At 34.6% G+C, this 15416-nt stretch overlaps 1 protein-coding gene across 2 annotated transcripts in view; it reads right to left on the bottom strand.

Annotated features, from left to right (window-relative positions):
- Window positions 1–222: 222 nt before the first annotated feature.
- Window positions 223–15416, bottom strand: part of LOC128207773 (uncharacterized) — a 34923-nt gene continuing 19729 nt past the window's right edge. Inside the window, exons 5-22 of one of the 2 annotated variants that reach the window (XM_052910935.1) lie at window positions 15064–15153; window positions 14390–14506; window positions 14065–14157; window positions 13650–13754; window positions 12777–12872; window positions 12091–12144; window positions 11545–11580; window positions 10416–10556; window positions 9035–9207; window positions 8059–8189; window positions 7715–7912; window positions 7182–7376; window positions 6753–6832; window positions 6053–6399; window positions 5565–5714; window positions 3505–3576; window positions 2662–2845; window positions 223–1366 (exon numbers count right to left, since the gene is read on the bottom strand). In XM_052910935.1, coding sequence (XP_052766895.1) covers window positions 1210–1366; window positions 2662–2845; window positions 3505–3576; window positions 5565–5714; window positions 6053–6399; window positions 6753–6832; window positions 7182–7376; window positions 7715–7912; window positions 8059–8189; window positions 9035–9207; window positions 10416–10556; window positions 11545–11580; window positions 12091–12144; window positions 12777–12872; window positions 13650–13754; window positions 14065–14157; window positions 14390–14506; window positions 15064–15153 — 2419 coding nt within the window. In that variant the 3' untranslated portion in view covers window positions 223–1209. The remainder of the gene's footprint in view (window positions 1367–2661; window positions 2846–3504; window positions 3577–5564; window positions 5715–6052; window positions 6400–6752; window positions 6833–7181; window positions 7377–7714; window positions 7913–8058; window positions 8190–9034; window positions 9208–10415; window positions 10557–11544; window positions 11581–12090; window positions 12145–12776; window positions 12873–13649; window positions 13755–14064; window positions 14158–14389; window positions 14507–15063; window positions 15154–15416) is intronic. The other variant, XM_052911015.1, reaches the window with a different exon arrangement.

Here is a 15416-nt window from a genome sequence, read left to right as displayed (position 1 = left end):
GATATTAAGATAACTAGATTAAAGATCAAGGTCATGAACAAATATTTAGTACTTCAACATGCAGCAAAAATCGATTTTGATCGATTGGGCGTTTTACAAACACTGACGGAGATTGTCTTATAACGTTCTGCTATATAATTATGTACGTGCATGCGTATTAATTAGACATATTGATTAAGGGTCAGGGATTTGTAGGTGCCAGACAACAGACGAACAATAAAATAAAGTTGAATTATTTATTATATTTCTTCAAGTCTAAATGTCACAAAGTATCACGTACTTTACAAAATACATTATATGAAACGAAAGCAAAATATAAACTGAGCACTAACATTGGGTGGTTAAATGCATGTGTGTAGTCATTTCACAGAATGAAACAAGGAATACAAACATTTCAACAAGTCTTTAGCATGATATTAAAAACAACAACAGAATATTATAGATGCACTCTTACTCCCACATTAGGTTAACTACAATTTATACTATTGTTTTAATACCCCAAAAAGGATGAATAAATGACGAAAACAATGGTTCTTGTGAAGGATGCCGAGATTAATTTAAAAGAAATAAGCATAAAATACGGTTTTTCTACCTGAAGAGACTAAAGTATATCACAGTAAATCTTTTAGCATTCTCCAACCATTTAATATTTTTACATTTTCAGCTATTAAATACACGGTTATAATCAGTAATTAACATTTTCCATAAATGCATTATTTAGTAAGTTGTTAAATGTTTACCACTCAAAAATTATGTTTGTTATACATGTGTATGTACTGATTTTGAATAAGAGTGTCACTTTAACATATCGTGTCGAAATACTAATATAATATTTTACACTTTATTCATACAAAAGGTAGAAAAAAAATCATTATATTAAGAACATTTTACGGAACACTTATGCATCATGAATTAATGTGCTGTACACTAAGCAAAAAATAAATAAAATCGGAACGGAATTGTTGAGTGTAAATCAGCTTATAGGTATATAGTAAGTCAAGCAAATATCGTTTTAAAACATTTCATCGAGATAAAAAAATTTATATTGAATCAAAAACAAAGCCATTTTTTCAAGTACACATGTGCTTAGATAATAAATATATAATACGTACATGTATAATAATAATAATACAATCCTAACAAACACCATTTTCTGCCGTGCAACTTTCACATACTTCTCAAGAGCATCTATCCTTGCTTTGGAAGTCACTAGTTTTTCAGTGCGGGATACTTTGTTTTTCTGAAGTCTTCTGTAACAAGTCCCCTGTTGAGACGACGTACGTCGACGAGAATGTCAGCGTACTGAACCTTCCCCACCCCCTTCAGGCTGGAGACCAGAAAGTCTGCCATTGTCGCGCGTGCAAACCTGAAAAATGATAATCTTCAGTTTAGCGAAGGATTGACAGCTTTTCATTTTCAGTCTACATTAATATGGCACTGTAGTAAATTTTATATTTGGCTCCACAGTATAATTAAAAATAGCAAGAAGTACCTTGTGATAAATAAAAACACACTGGAAACAATTTCAACAAGGTGAAACCCCCTTTAGCCCTGCTTTAGGACTGAATCCATCCCATCTGACTGAAGTACTCAAAAAATGCATTGCCTGCGGGAATACTGTGCACAGGATAATATGATTCTAATTAGATTGGACAAACCTTATAGCTCGAACTCAATATTTATTGCTTGCGGAAATGATGAGCGCATTGAGGTTATTCTCAACAACAAAAAAGTTATTCTCTGTGTTTTTTGTATTGACTGGTCGCCGGTCATACGAGTTCGTTATTTTAGAAATTTACTTTCTGTGAAAACGATTTATATACACGCTGTGGTAGTAAATAAGCATGTGAGAATTTACGGGCATATCGTGAATAATAGTTTAAATTATACATTTGATAACATATATAAGTGCCCTAACACGACATTAATTGACTATTCTAAATTTAAGTGATATAAAATGGAAGTACAAAGCTTAATTCACACGATTTTACTAACACATATTAGTCGCAATAACGAAATTAACACAATTTAAATTTAACTGATAAAATGAAAGTTCAAAGCGTTATTCACACGATTTAAAACAAACATTAATGAATAAAAGTATGCCGAAAAGTATCAGGCCGAAATGATATCTCGGCCGAATCGACCCGACACCAATAATTTTATCGGCGATAATGCAAGGTACCAGTCTAAATAATTTACGCATGCCGGAGACGACCGAGTAACTACGATCTAGAAAGTTGATTAAACCGTCATAGTTCGGCTATGTCCGTGTTTATTCGGAATTTTTATATTCAAACTTTGTCAGAATGTACCCCCTGATGAAATATCGACTGCTTGTAAAACTTGGTCACATGGGGTCAAAAACTAGGTGACTAGGTCCAATCTGGAACACACTAGAGGCATTATGTTTGGTCTAATTTTCATGAAACTTAATCAGAATGTTTCATGAACATCAATAGATACATATTAATATTCAATAAAACCCATTCAGGCGCGTCTTTGATGCCAAACATCAACATTCGTCTTGTAACTACTTAAATAACGACATACTGCTGCATACATGTAGCCATTCTTTAACACTTTTGAATTATAAACTCAAAGGAAACTGAAAAATGTACATATTAATTTAATGAACATCCATCATTGTTTGTATCTCACCTGCCGCGCCATTTACATAATATCTGGAAATTGGAGGCTACCCGGTCCTTCTCCGTATCTTCCTGTATCCGTTTGAGCACGTCCGGTTTGAGTCCCAACTGAATTCCTAGTTCCCGGGCCTCATTTAAAGTCAGTTCCCGCGCTAACGTCATGAGGCTCTCCATCTTCAGAATGTTTACAGCAGCTGGAAAATTAAGCCGAGACCCTGTTTGCACACATATGTTATATTCCAATGACAAGTCTATCCTCACTATAAAACCCAAATGCCTTGACAAAAAGAGCAGCCCACAAGGAGTGACCAAACATATCCTTCCAATGTTCTTCTATCCCACCTTCAATCTTGGCCCGTATAGGGAATGGAGGGCAATGCACATAATTTTATAAATAGTCGCACCTTCTAGTCCTTCGAAGGGCAATATATGACCATTTGAACCGTGTTGATTTTAAGCAACATCAACCTCTAAACTTACATCTAGTCAAGACCAGAGATATAAAGCCCTATGCAATAGTAGGAGATATGGGTCCTCTTTAAATGTCATTAATTGCAGGTTTAGTGGATTTTGGGTCTTTTTCTGAACGCCCCATGCTCCAATTGGTGGGGGTTAAAGTTTTGACCTTAATATTGTGTTTAAGTGGGAGAACCATAATGCAGCCATTATAGGGCGCAGACAGACGTTTATAAGGAGAGGAAGGTTGCACGTGCAGTGTTGATCCGGTGGTTTAGATGACCAGACGTGTTAATTGTGTTGTTGTTTTTCAATACAAGTTTGTTTAAATTAGTTTCTGGTACAAGTAGCTAATGATCTTTGTAAACTAGTTGGTCGCTAACATAAACTACCTTACCTTCCTCTCGCTTTTCGTTCTTCTTATTTTCGTTCGGAGCAGAATTGCTCCCGGATCGGGCGGTGATTTCCTCTGAAATTAATTGTTTTATATATGAAATTATGTAACCGGAATTTGGTGTATTGAAATATTTGATGTACAATGTATCTGTTATTTCGCGATTGGTGGCAATTAAATATTCGGTATAAGTACAACAACACTAACTTTACTCGACTATCCACGTTCAGAAACGTTCATTTGTTTCAAAGATATATATTTTTTAACTCTTAATGGTTTATTCTTTTAAAGGTTATGTTTGAAACGTCTGGCATCTTTATCCCAAGCTGACCAGACCACGTTATATGTCCCTGATGCCACAGTAGGCTGTAACATATTACTTATCTTGGCTATTGTAGTTGGCAGTTTTATCATTCTTTCAGTATTTTTTAACATAATTTCCATTCAGTGTGGGTTCTTTAGTTTCATTTCTTGTTTTAAAAGGACTCGCTCATGTTTTCGGACTAAAAAAAGTTTTCCCGATAGTGCATCAGAAAAAACTTATTTTATCATTATTTTACTCTATGATATCGAAATTGCAGAAAGAATACAATTAAAGTATAAAAAAAGTATTTTGGTTTTAATGGGGTGCGAACCCACGCTGGAAAATTCAAGAAAAACAGAAAAGCGACTTCGTCACCACTGGGCCACTAAGACTTATACAAAGTGATGGATACTTTAGCCTTTTAACAATGCATTGATATCATCAAGTGATTATGTCAATAAACCAATCATGCAGCAAAAAAAGCCGTTATTAAAACGAATGTGTGATGCATTGTGGGATTTTAAATGAATGTTCATCATGACTAGGTAATTTGTCCCGTGCAAGACCCATGTCTGTAAGTTAAAGTTCAAGGTGACACTTAAGGTCATTTGTCAAATACCAATGTATTTTTGGCTTGTCCGGTCTGTATACTTGGCCATGCATATGAATATTTTGAAATAGTATGGCATAAATGACTAGACAGTGTGTTGTCCACAAGAGCCATGTCTGTTTGTCAAACAGCAAGAATACACAGTTTATGCTCATTGGTCAAAATTCCTTGCAATTTGGTTTGTCTACGCTATAATTTGGCCATGCATTGGGGGAATGTAAAAATCTTGACACAAATGTTCGCCATGACTACAAGTTAGCACTTTGGGATTTCAAAATAACATTTTCACATTTTTACCATGACAAGGTGTGTGTCACCGGTATCACTCATGTTTGTACGTTAAGTTCAAGGTCACAAATTGGTACAAATGCTTTGGATTTGGGGTCTTTTGTCTAAAACGAAAACGACAAGCTCTTAAATTTGCACAAGGTGCTCATTTTTTAACTTAGGGAAGCAAATACACCTTTTTATAATTTCCTTCCATAACTTATTTTATTTGCCCTAACCCTCTCTTTTGCACAACTATTGAAAACCTGGTCGTATTGCGCCGTTTGCAGTTTACGTCTTAAGTCTTTTAAATGTTTTAACGATTGTTCAACAATTCGTTTCTTAAATGGTTAGTAAATGGAATATTTAAATTACGTTAAAGCTTATAAAAACAAGTAACACTCTGGACAAAAAGTGCCATGTCTCTATTGTGTATCTACACTGGGGTTCTGATCTCATCTCATAAGGACCATCACAGCAGGGGGCAAAAACTGCCAGTGCAATACCCCGGATTTCGGGTTGCGGAATAAGCAGGTTGATACGTTCAGGACAAGACTACTCAAATTTCCTTGCGCATAACAGAGCATACATGTATTATAAGTCTTAAATTGACACGATATATTTGCCTTAAATGAACTCCATATTTTTTCTTATTCATTATCTTTTTAATTGGACATAACATAATGCAATTTATTAAACAATATATATAATGTGAAAAATTAATACTTTCATGAAATGCTAGCGTAAAACTTTAACTTGTGTTCATAAAACATCTAGGTTTAGATATGTTCTTGACAAAAACGCACCATATTTCAATAACTAATCCAACCTGTGTTTAAAACAAAAAGCTGAACGGCGACAACAATATTAGTTTGAGTTTACCAGTAGCCTGTTCGCATAGATCCCTGGTCAAAATAGCCAAGGTGTGTATAATGCTTTGTTCTGGGTCCGTTTTGAAGAACAACATGGCATCAGGCAGCTTTTCTGGGTCCCTTTTCACCTCCGTGTGGAACGACACCGAGTTACTGCAGCCTGAAACATATAGAACATATGAGCATATAGAAGCAGCGTTGGTCTATTACCATAACCGTGATGGTCCTGTTGTGTAGCCGAAAATAAGTGTTGATATATACACACCTAATAAATTGAAGTATTGAGGATTTATTTTAACAATTTTATTTTACGTGATCTTTAAAGGCAACACATATTGATTTTCAAGAAAGAATTACTATAGTCCCTGGTGGATTGTACCTCAAATACAGTATAACAAAGCTATTAGATATCACATAATTTACACGGAATACCAAGGGAGTTTCTTTGTTTTTGTTTTTGACCGTCTGACGTATACCTTTCGACTCGATTCAACTAACCTGGCAAAAAACAGATAGTTTGTTCCTCTTCCGACATCGCTTCTGTGATTCTCATTTGACCATCTATTTCTACTCGTATCAAATCCCCTCGTTGTAGGAACACATCCTTTGACCTGCTCTTCTTCACCTCGATAATACCCGAGGACCGTTTCGTTTCCACTTCTGTGTCCGCCGTATAAGAATCCAAAATTTCCGTTACGAATATTTGGGATTCACTGTCACGTGATGTGTCGTCAATGTACGTTAGGATATTGCAAGGAACACGTTTCCCATAGCCGACAAGGAATTCTTTCTTGATGGTTTCCCTCATGTTGAGGAATACTCGCCGTATATGTAGAAGTGCAACACTGTGAAATGCAAGGTACATATATCATATATAAAATGATTATTGCAATATTTCTAGTGAACTAGCAAGAACGTGTTTTGTGTATGTTTGCCTTTAGATGCTGTTATTTAATACGAGGATTAAAACTGTCCAAATTGAAGAAATGTTGTGAAATCAAATGTCTTAATGGTAGAAATATGTCTCATTTTAGAAATAATTGAAGATAACGCAGATGGAAGGATTTATTCAGATTAACGAATACTTTTTTGCATTATTAAATCTGTGAGAACTGTGAGAATTATAAATGTAAACATTTGTCTCTTGATAGCTTATTAGTTTAATCAAAAGACAACCATTGTGACACTAATCTCGTACCACCAGAACTCCTTAATATCAACTGCGAACACATCGTCTTTGCTAGTCCCCTTAACCGTATACTGCTTGTAGTCTAGCACCTAGAAAAAAATGTTCACATCTTAAAGCTCCATAAATTGAAGACTTTACGCAAAATAAACGAACTTAGGTTTCTATAATATATTCATTCAAGATTGACGACTGTCTTGCGCTAATCCCTCGACCCGTTTGTAGATTACGTCATGTAAATTCTACATGATTCATGACAAAAGTCATTGACAATGGAGTCACATCCAGGTACTCGGGTTAATCTTTGCGTTGCTCCTTGAATGTATTCTCTAAGAATAGACATTGAGGTTTTTAACCCTTAAAACTGTTTGTGTGATGTGATCAAAATGCTTGAAACAATTGGAAAAATCTGAATATTTCTACATAAAACCAAAATGTCACCTGGCATGTTGTGTTGTTATATCTGACCACAACCAAGTCAGTGTCCTTCTCCTTATCTTCTACTTCCACAGGAAGTTCGATCGTGATTGGCTTCAACATCTTGACGTCACTTCCACAAGAGATGGTCAAAGCCACAGATGCACATTCAATACCGATAAAGTGATAGCTGTGCTTCTGTTTGTCGAATTCTTCGACCTTAAGCGAAAAATGTCAAAAACATTTGGAATATTAATGAATATAATGCACATATGCAGATGATTATTTTTATTTCAGCTGTTGCGTTACTTTCATATAATTTAAGTTTATTTTCTGCTCTAATAAATGTTACTGCATTATTTCTATTTCTAACTTAAGTTTATATTTAAATAAAATAATAATTCCTGCAATTTATTTTGTTTATTTAGGTATATTTTATTCTCATCGTTTCAAAGATTTTAAACGTCATCATATTTCAGCAATGCAAAAATACCGGTACGTATGTAACTAATTACTTGACAGTTTTATACGGATTACAAATAAGCACAATTTCAAACCTTAATATCCAATTCAACTTCTGTATCAAAGCAGTCCTTAGGCACAATGACCCCCACCTTGCTGTGCTCGGGACTCACGTATTCCGCGCCCGCCGGACCGGCTGCAAATCGATCTGGGCAGCTTTGACTGAGCGCCGTGAACGCCTCACAGCTTGTGGTGCGAAACACCACAACCGCACCGTCCTCCGATGTTACCTGCTATATGCATTTACAGGATGTGTAAATTTTGTATTATTCTATAATGTCGCCACAAAAGAACGAACGTCATTGTGCTCGATGCTCCGTTTTATTTTATACCCATATACTCTGTTTAGAGCGGCTGAATGATTAAGAATTTAACATACCACTTCCGGATCTTCAACCTTACTCCAGGCACCGTTATCTCGGACCATAAGGAATATGCCCTTCACTGGTGTCGCACTGAACAGAGGAAACTGGACTATCACTTCTTCTGTGACCTTTAAACCCTCTGGACCTAATTTTGTAATTAAGGCATTGTTTGATGGTAGAGACAACATATCAAATATATACAGAACATTGATGTATACTGATACTTATATTGTAGTACAAAGTTGAGATACATATGTACAATTAATGTCACAAATCAATCAGGAATGTATGCACATCCCTGTAGTTTAAAGTGGTGCACATATCAATAAAGCCAATGAACAGTTTTAAGGTGTCCGATGGATAATGATGATTTTAGTTGTATCGAGTCATTGGCTGTCATATTAAATTCTGACCCCATATAATTGTTGTATCATTTGAAACTGTTTCGTATCCTGTTAACTAATATATGTTAAATATATGTCTGAAAAATCGTTATTGGTTAAGAAATTGCTTTTTATATTTTTTGTACTTTATATAAACTGAAATAGATGGCGAATTAACATATTCTGCAAACGTTCAAGGCCCAATCACTTGTTTGTATTATATTCTTAGGAATTTATTACATAATATTTCCATACACATAATTATAATCCTTGAATATGGTTTTCAATATGGGATTACCAGGCATCAAAATTTAACAGTATTGTTCATCGAAAGTCAAACAATGTTCCCATACTACGGATATATGTTGTGCCTGTCATATAGTACTCCCTCGAAAGGAGGCATATGTTATAGAAGTCGCACCGTCTGTCCGTCCGTTACTGTCGGGTCTCAGCAGTGACCTACGCCATTTAATTTCAATTTACTTTCACAGAAATGTACAACAGCATGGGAAATTGTGTCGCGTATACATATAGACTAATAGCAGTCGTGCTCTTCTTGCAATAGGGTGACGATATACACAACAGCATAACAAGCCAATACCAATACCAATATAATAAATGTCCGACTGAAGCGTATGGTCTTCGGTGAGTTGCAGTGAATCCAGAAGTGGCCGCCGTAACGCCATAGGACTTGGATCCACAAAGCTACCACCCAGCTCCTTGTATGTTGACATCCGGAATCGGACTTCCTCTCCAGAGTGTCCTCGTAAAACTGGCAGGCTGAAAATATCCTACCACATAAATGACAGTCTGAAACTATCTTATGACACCAAAGTGGCAGCCTAAATGATTGAAGCATTCAATTTGGCGGACTAATTATTAAATTGGCATTCTGAAGAGATCCCACAAAGTGGCAGTCTATATTTGTCCATCCTCATAAATGTAGCAGCCTTTTACTACTAAATGTAAAACTTACAGACTTGATCATAATCAGAACCGATCCTACCACGTAAGATTTGCAGTCAAAACAATAAAAAATATCCTTCCACGTAAACTGGCATCCTGAAATGATTTTACCCAGTAGAATATGAAGCCTTTCACATTTATATTATTTAACTTATGGCTGTCTGAAATGATCCTACTACTGGCAACCTGAAAAAACCTACCACCTGAAAATGGCCCCTTGAAACGATCCTTCATTGTACTGTACTGTACTTAATTTCACTGTTAAAATGAAACGACCCTACCATATATTACTGGCAACTTTAAACAACCCCTCTACATTACATACCACTGGCAACCTAAATCAAATCTTTTAAATAAAACTTGCTATCTGAAACACAATATTAAACTGGCAACCGCAACATTATATAAACAATGACAACCTGACACAATCCGTCTATATGAAACTGGCAACCAGAAACCATGCTTATACATTAACCTGAAATTATCCTTACACTTAAAATTGGCAACCTGAAATAAGCATAACAGATACAGTTGGCAACCTGAAACAATCCTAAATAAAACTGTCAACCTAACCAAATTTATCAACATTTCTTATTGAAAACACGTTCACTGAGTACCATTTAGTATTTTCATAGAGCCAAATTACTTACTTAAAATTCGTTACACAAACCGAACACTATCTTTAAAATAATTTCTTTTGAAAGTTTTCATCTCTTTAAATAAGGAGTGTTACATCAGTTATACAAAAATAAAATTAGTGTGCCGAGTTCAACTCTTTTATAAGATTCTTCGTGAACTGTGGGCATTCCTACCTAAGCGAGGCAGTCTAAAAAGGATACAGCATAGGGAAAGTTGAAATTTGATTACATCTGAATGGCGATGTTAATACTTAAAGTTTACATCAAAGTAAATAATAAATCATAGTTATTAATTTTGTTTTTGGGACTTGGCATTAGGCATTTTTTAGAAATGACTCAGTAATCCGTTATAATTAGTCCTTAATGCAATTCAACTTTACTGACCATTGTTTATCCCACGAGGAAGCCGTATAGCGGTCACATGCTGTCCCTAGCTTGGTTGCTGCGTCGGTAAATCCCTCTCGGCCACTTTTCTGATTATTTTCTTCCGGGGGAGGGGCGATACTCACCTCCTTTACCTCCTTGCTGCAACCGTTATTATCATAATTATCATCATCATTATCATTATTATTATTATCACCATTATAATTTATTATAATTACTATTATTATTATTATTATTATTATTATTATTATTATTATTATTATTAGTATTATTATTATTTTTTATTTATTTATTAATTAATTAATTTATTTATTTATTTATTTATTACTTATTTATTTATTTATAAAAATAAATAAAATATAATTATTATTATCGTTGTTTTTGTTGTTGTTTTTGTTGTTGTTTTTGTTGCAATACATGAATGCATTAATTCTGTGAAGTAAAAACTGTTCTTCTAATTTTAACAAAATTAAAAATAATCAATTGACACAAATATGGCTCAATTAGAAGACAAAAAATAAAAGTAACCATTTAACATATAAAAATTATCGATTTCTGCAATTCAAATAGTTAAATATTTATGTCTGATGTTAGTTTTAACTTTATTTTACTTTGATAGCCTTAATGTAACATGCAAACATAGTTATAACAAATTGTAAGATTGCCTAGTTAGCGCAGTTGTTAGCTCACTCGCGAGTCATGGCGACCCGGGTTCGATTCCCGGTTTGGGCGCATTTCGTTGGTGGTTCTATCCGGGTTCCCCGGTTTACCCCTAAAAACAAGACCACACTTTCGCACAAAATTGTGACAACGAGAGTGACTAAGCATTTTATAACTTCCTTCACAATCATTGTTAAATCAGCCACGGAGAAATTACTAACTGGTGAACTATTCAACATAAGTATTGGAACGCTAAAAGGACACATTAATGACAATGGCAACGAATTATCTGTTAGTTCTAAAAGCGTTTAGACTAACAAAAAGCATACATCTACGATCCATCTACGAAAGCGCAGTTCTTAAATAAATTCGTGCTATGGCTTTGTATTAACAGCTTATGTTACAAACAAAATAGCCCGACTAATCTCAGACGTTTATCCTATCCGGAAAATCCGTTGAAAAAAAATACCTTGGTTCTTTCGTAGCTGTCTTAGTAGTCTTTTTACTGCAACAATACATTTATGTCTTCTAGTCGATCATACCCATTAATTATTTTTTTTAACAAAGTCGCATGAAACAGGGCGTTTTTGTATTTATCCTTGTTTAAACGTAAGCATATTGATCTACTTAGCTTTTGCTCTTTGTGTTTAAACAATCAAAATAAAGGTTTCTTTGAATTTCAACCTTCGCTACTGATTTGAGTTGTTTCCTATACTGCTTATTAATTGTGATATGCTACATGACCCATGCCTGTGAATAAAGGTTTAAAGTAAAACGGTACAAGGTCATCCATATAATTGTGATTTTATCATGACTGAATCCATTTTGTCTAAGAATCTTTAACTACATGAGCCGTGTGGCATACAGACTTGCACTTAAAGCTTTTGGTAAAATTTTGAATATATTAAATAAGTTTATGAACAAAAGCCAATTTAATAAAACCGGTTTAGTTTTCTTGTCAATCAAATATTCTAAATGAATCAACATTCTCTGCCGAATACTTTATACAATGTACCTGTTTTTCTTGTTCTGTGAAGGCGCAGGAGGGCTTGGAGGTTTTTCTTCTGCCCTGAAGGAAATTTCAAGTCCATAGTATTCAGTTTATTTAAAGATGCACTCTTACCAAAAAAGATGTACCGCAGTTATTTTTATTAACCGAAAAGGATGAATAAATACAAAATTTAAATACGAGTATCACTTTTATGCAAATCAGTCAACGAAGATATCAACTGAATTATGCATAGCAATTGGTGTTTTAGCATAATTGTGTTAATTTGTGCTTTTTGATACTCTTATTTAAAATCAATACTTACACATGTATAACAAACATAAATTTGAAGTGATAAACCTTTAACAACTAACTTAATAATGCATTTATGGAAACTTTTAATTCATGATAACAATTTTGTAACCGTGATTTTATAGCAAACAACGCACACATTTTAAATAACTGGTGGGTCCTAAAGATTTAAACACGGTATCTTTCATAAGAACCACTTCGTTTTATGATTAATTAAAACAATTTTATTAATTGTGGTACATCTTATTTGGAAGGAATAGTTCACCTTTAAGATGAAATTAATTTTATGTGCAAGTTCCCTTTTTATAAAATCAACAAACAACTTATTAATTAATTAGTCAATATTCAATAATTCACTTTCGACAAAAAATGTTAGTATATAACATATTTGGATGACCTACTTGGCTTTTGCGGTCCATTCCTCTGGTAGTATTTGAAAAAGGCCATACAGGTTCCCTGTAAGCTCGTCATACATACTGAGGTCAACGTCTGGTTCTCTAAGTTAAAGTTTTAACAAGATTTCAAAAATCAAAAATAATTTATATTTTAATAGAACATGTTTCCGTCTAAACAGTTACGATACATTTGTACGCGCGTAGTTGGCTGGTTTAGTAAGGTGTCGAGTTATTACCAGAGTCCATATGAATAAACATAATACTTTTTACCAGTTTTCAATAACTAAATTATTCCAATTGAGAAAAAAGTATTATGTTAGTTTAGACCTGGTCGATCGTGTTAATCTAATTTCTGAGTATGATAACTTTTGTCTATGGACGGAATATTTAGAACTGTGTTAAAGGTGTAAACGTGAAGTAATTAATTGTGTGCTCACATTTTCAAATACTAGTATAAAAACTGCAGCTAAAACAGTTGTCTCGAACCTTGTTAGAAATACAGCAGATCACAATTGTATCCATGAAACTGCCAAAGGAGTAACGATTTGAAAATGAAACGTTGTTTACTTTGATAAAACTAAGTTATTAACACTCGGCCCAATGTCTGTCGGATGAACGCTTAAGGTCATACGATCATCCTCTCTTGAAAACAACCATTCGCCATATCCGGAATTACTTGGAGCCCGTCGAAGTACATTGAGGTGTACTTATCCTTGGCAAAGGTGGCGAAGAAATGACAGTGTAATATGGCTACTCAGATTTGTTTCAGTTTTGTTGAAATTCCTTGTGGTAGGAATATGCATGTGTTTGTCCCAAACATTCGACTAGACTCTCCGTTATTACACGAAAATCTCCCTAAGAATAGCTAAGTGCACTTACTTCTTGTCAATGTCTGGTTGCAGGACGTGATGTGTGACATGTTTTAGACCGTACAACATCCAGCCTAGCAGCTCCCAAAGACCACCGGCTGCAGAGTGGCCCTCTCTGAAAAAAGGTTTTCAACTGATACTGGTATATTTGTAATGTACTACCTTTGTAATAATTGTATAGTAAAATTAAGGCTTCTCAAAAACACATCACGAATATTTCAATTATTTCAGTTTCAGTTTTCAAAAAGCACATTAGCAAAGTATTTCGGGTTCAAGTGGAAGTCAAATATACTGAATTAGGACCACCAGCGAGTGTTGAAATGAGAATCATCAGACTGGCCATGTTTTGCTTCTTTTATCCATCAAAACGTAAACGTCGATAACAAACTAGCAAGAAGATCATACATAAAGCAGATTATTCTTACCCCACCGACAACATATTTGGCACATGTTGCTGGAGACTTTTACTGACATCTTCGGACTCTTTCCTGGACGCCGTTAGAAGCTCGCTTGCCTCACTACGAATACAATTGGTTGCATTTTAGTTTTCTAATTCTGATTATCATTTCTTATATAACATTGATAAGTAAAACAAAAACTTAGTGTTCTCTGTTAATTCCAATATGCACAGCATTATGTTTAAAACTGAATTAATTTCCAGCAAATAAAAATTGTGTTATTTTTAAGCAGCCCATATTTACAAATGATTTCAATTTTAAAACCTCTAATTCAATGGTTGGCTGATCTTACTCTAGATTATGGAATTTCGATGTGTCCACAGCAAGCACGACTAATTTGACAGCGTTTCCCGCCAAATCAACCACGTTGTTTAATAATTGTCGGTGCTCTGAAGAGTTTAACCAACTTCTGCGAAAAATAAATCATACATGTACATAACGTTGTTCGTGAGGTTTTGGTGTGTATCTTTTCGGAAATGTTGTTAATATTGATACGATATGCATAGTCTTTCATTAAAGAAAATATCAAATGCGAATGGTTTAATCATAAATAATAACTTTATGTCATAATTTAAAAATAGTATAAGGGGATAGGAACGTTTTTATAAAACGATTAAAATGAGTTGCATCCTTTCTCCCATTGTGGTTTGCACGTTTTTGCACGTTCAAGGGATATAACAAAGTGATGACTATACAGTCAATTTGAGTTACATCCCTTCTTCAATTGGTGTTCTCACGTTCAAGGGGAATAACAGAAGTTTCTAATGAAGTCATATTATGTTGATCATCACCGTCATGTGACATACGCTGACGGAGTGATTACTGAACGATAAAGGCAAGTAAACTTTGTGTGTAGTTTGGAAATATTCATCTTTAAATGCTTTAAGAGTTAATTAAGCGATTTATATGTGTGTACAGAACGCGCCAATTTAGCGTGAATAACATACAGTTCTGTAAGTAACCTACTTCTGCACAAAGCTGGTGGCAAAGTCGGAGGCAAATATGCTGAACTGGCTCCATATGCTTACTATGGCTGGGCAGCTGGATGTTAGGTACCTTAAATAAAACCATACAAGTCGAGAGATTCTTTACATGGTACTATATGTATAGTCCAAGTCCAAATAATTGTACGTTGGATGCCATTGAAACTATCCCCTGAGTAGCTGTCTGTATAGCTGGACGTCTCTTTCCATCGTTTTAGCTTTCAAAAATATTTTAATAGTATAAACTGTGACAATATATGTACTGGTATATGTGTATTTATACTAATTCTACTCGCCAGCTCCAAACAGCACCGTAAGCCAGTTATTGATATAAGA

This window comes from Mya arenaria, chromosome 1 (assembly GCF_026914265.1).
Source record: "Mya arenaria isolate MELC-2E11 chromosome 1, ASM2691426v1".
NCBI classification, from domain to species: domain Eukaryota; kingdom Metazoa; phylum Mollusca; class Bivalvia; order Myida; family Myidae; genus Mya; species Mya arenaria.
Note: the sequence above shows the minus strand (reverse complement) of the source record. Positions and strands in the feature narration are given on the sequence as shown.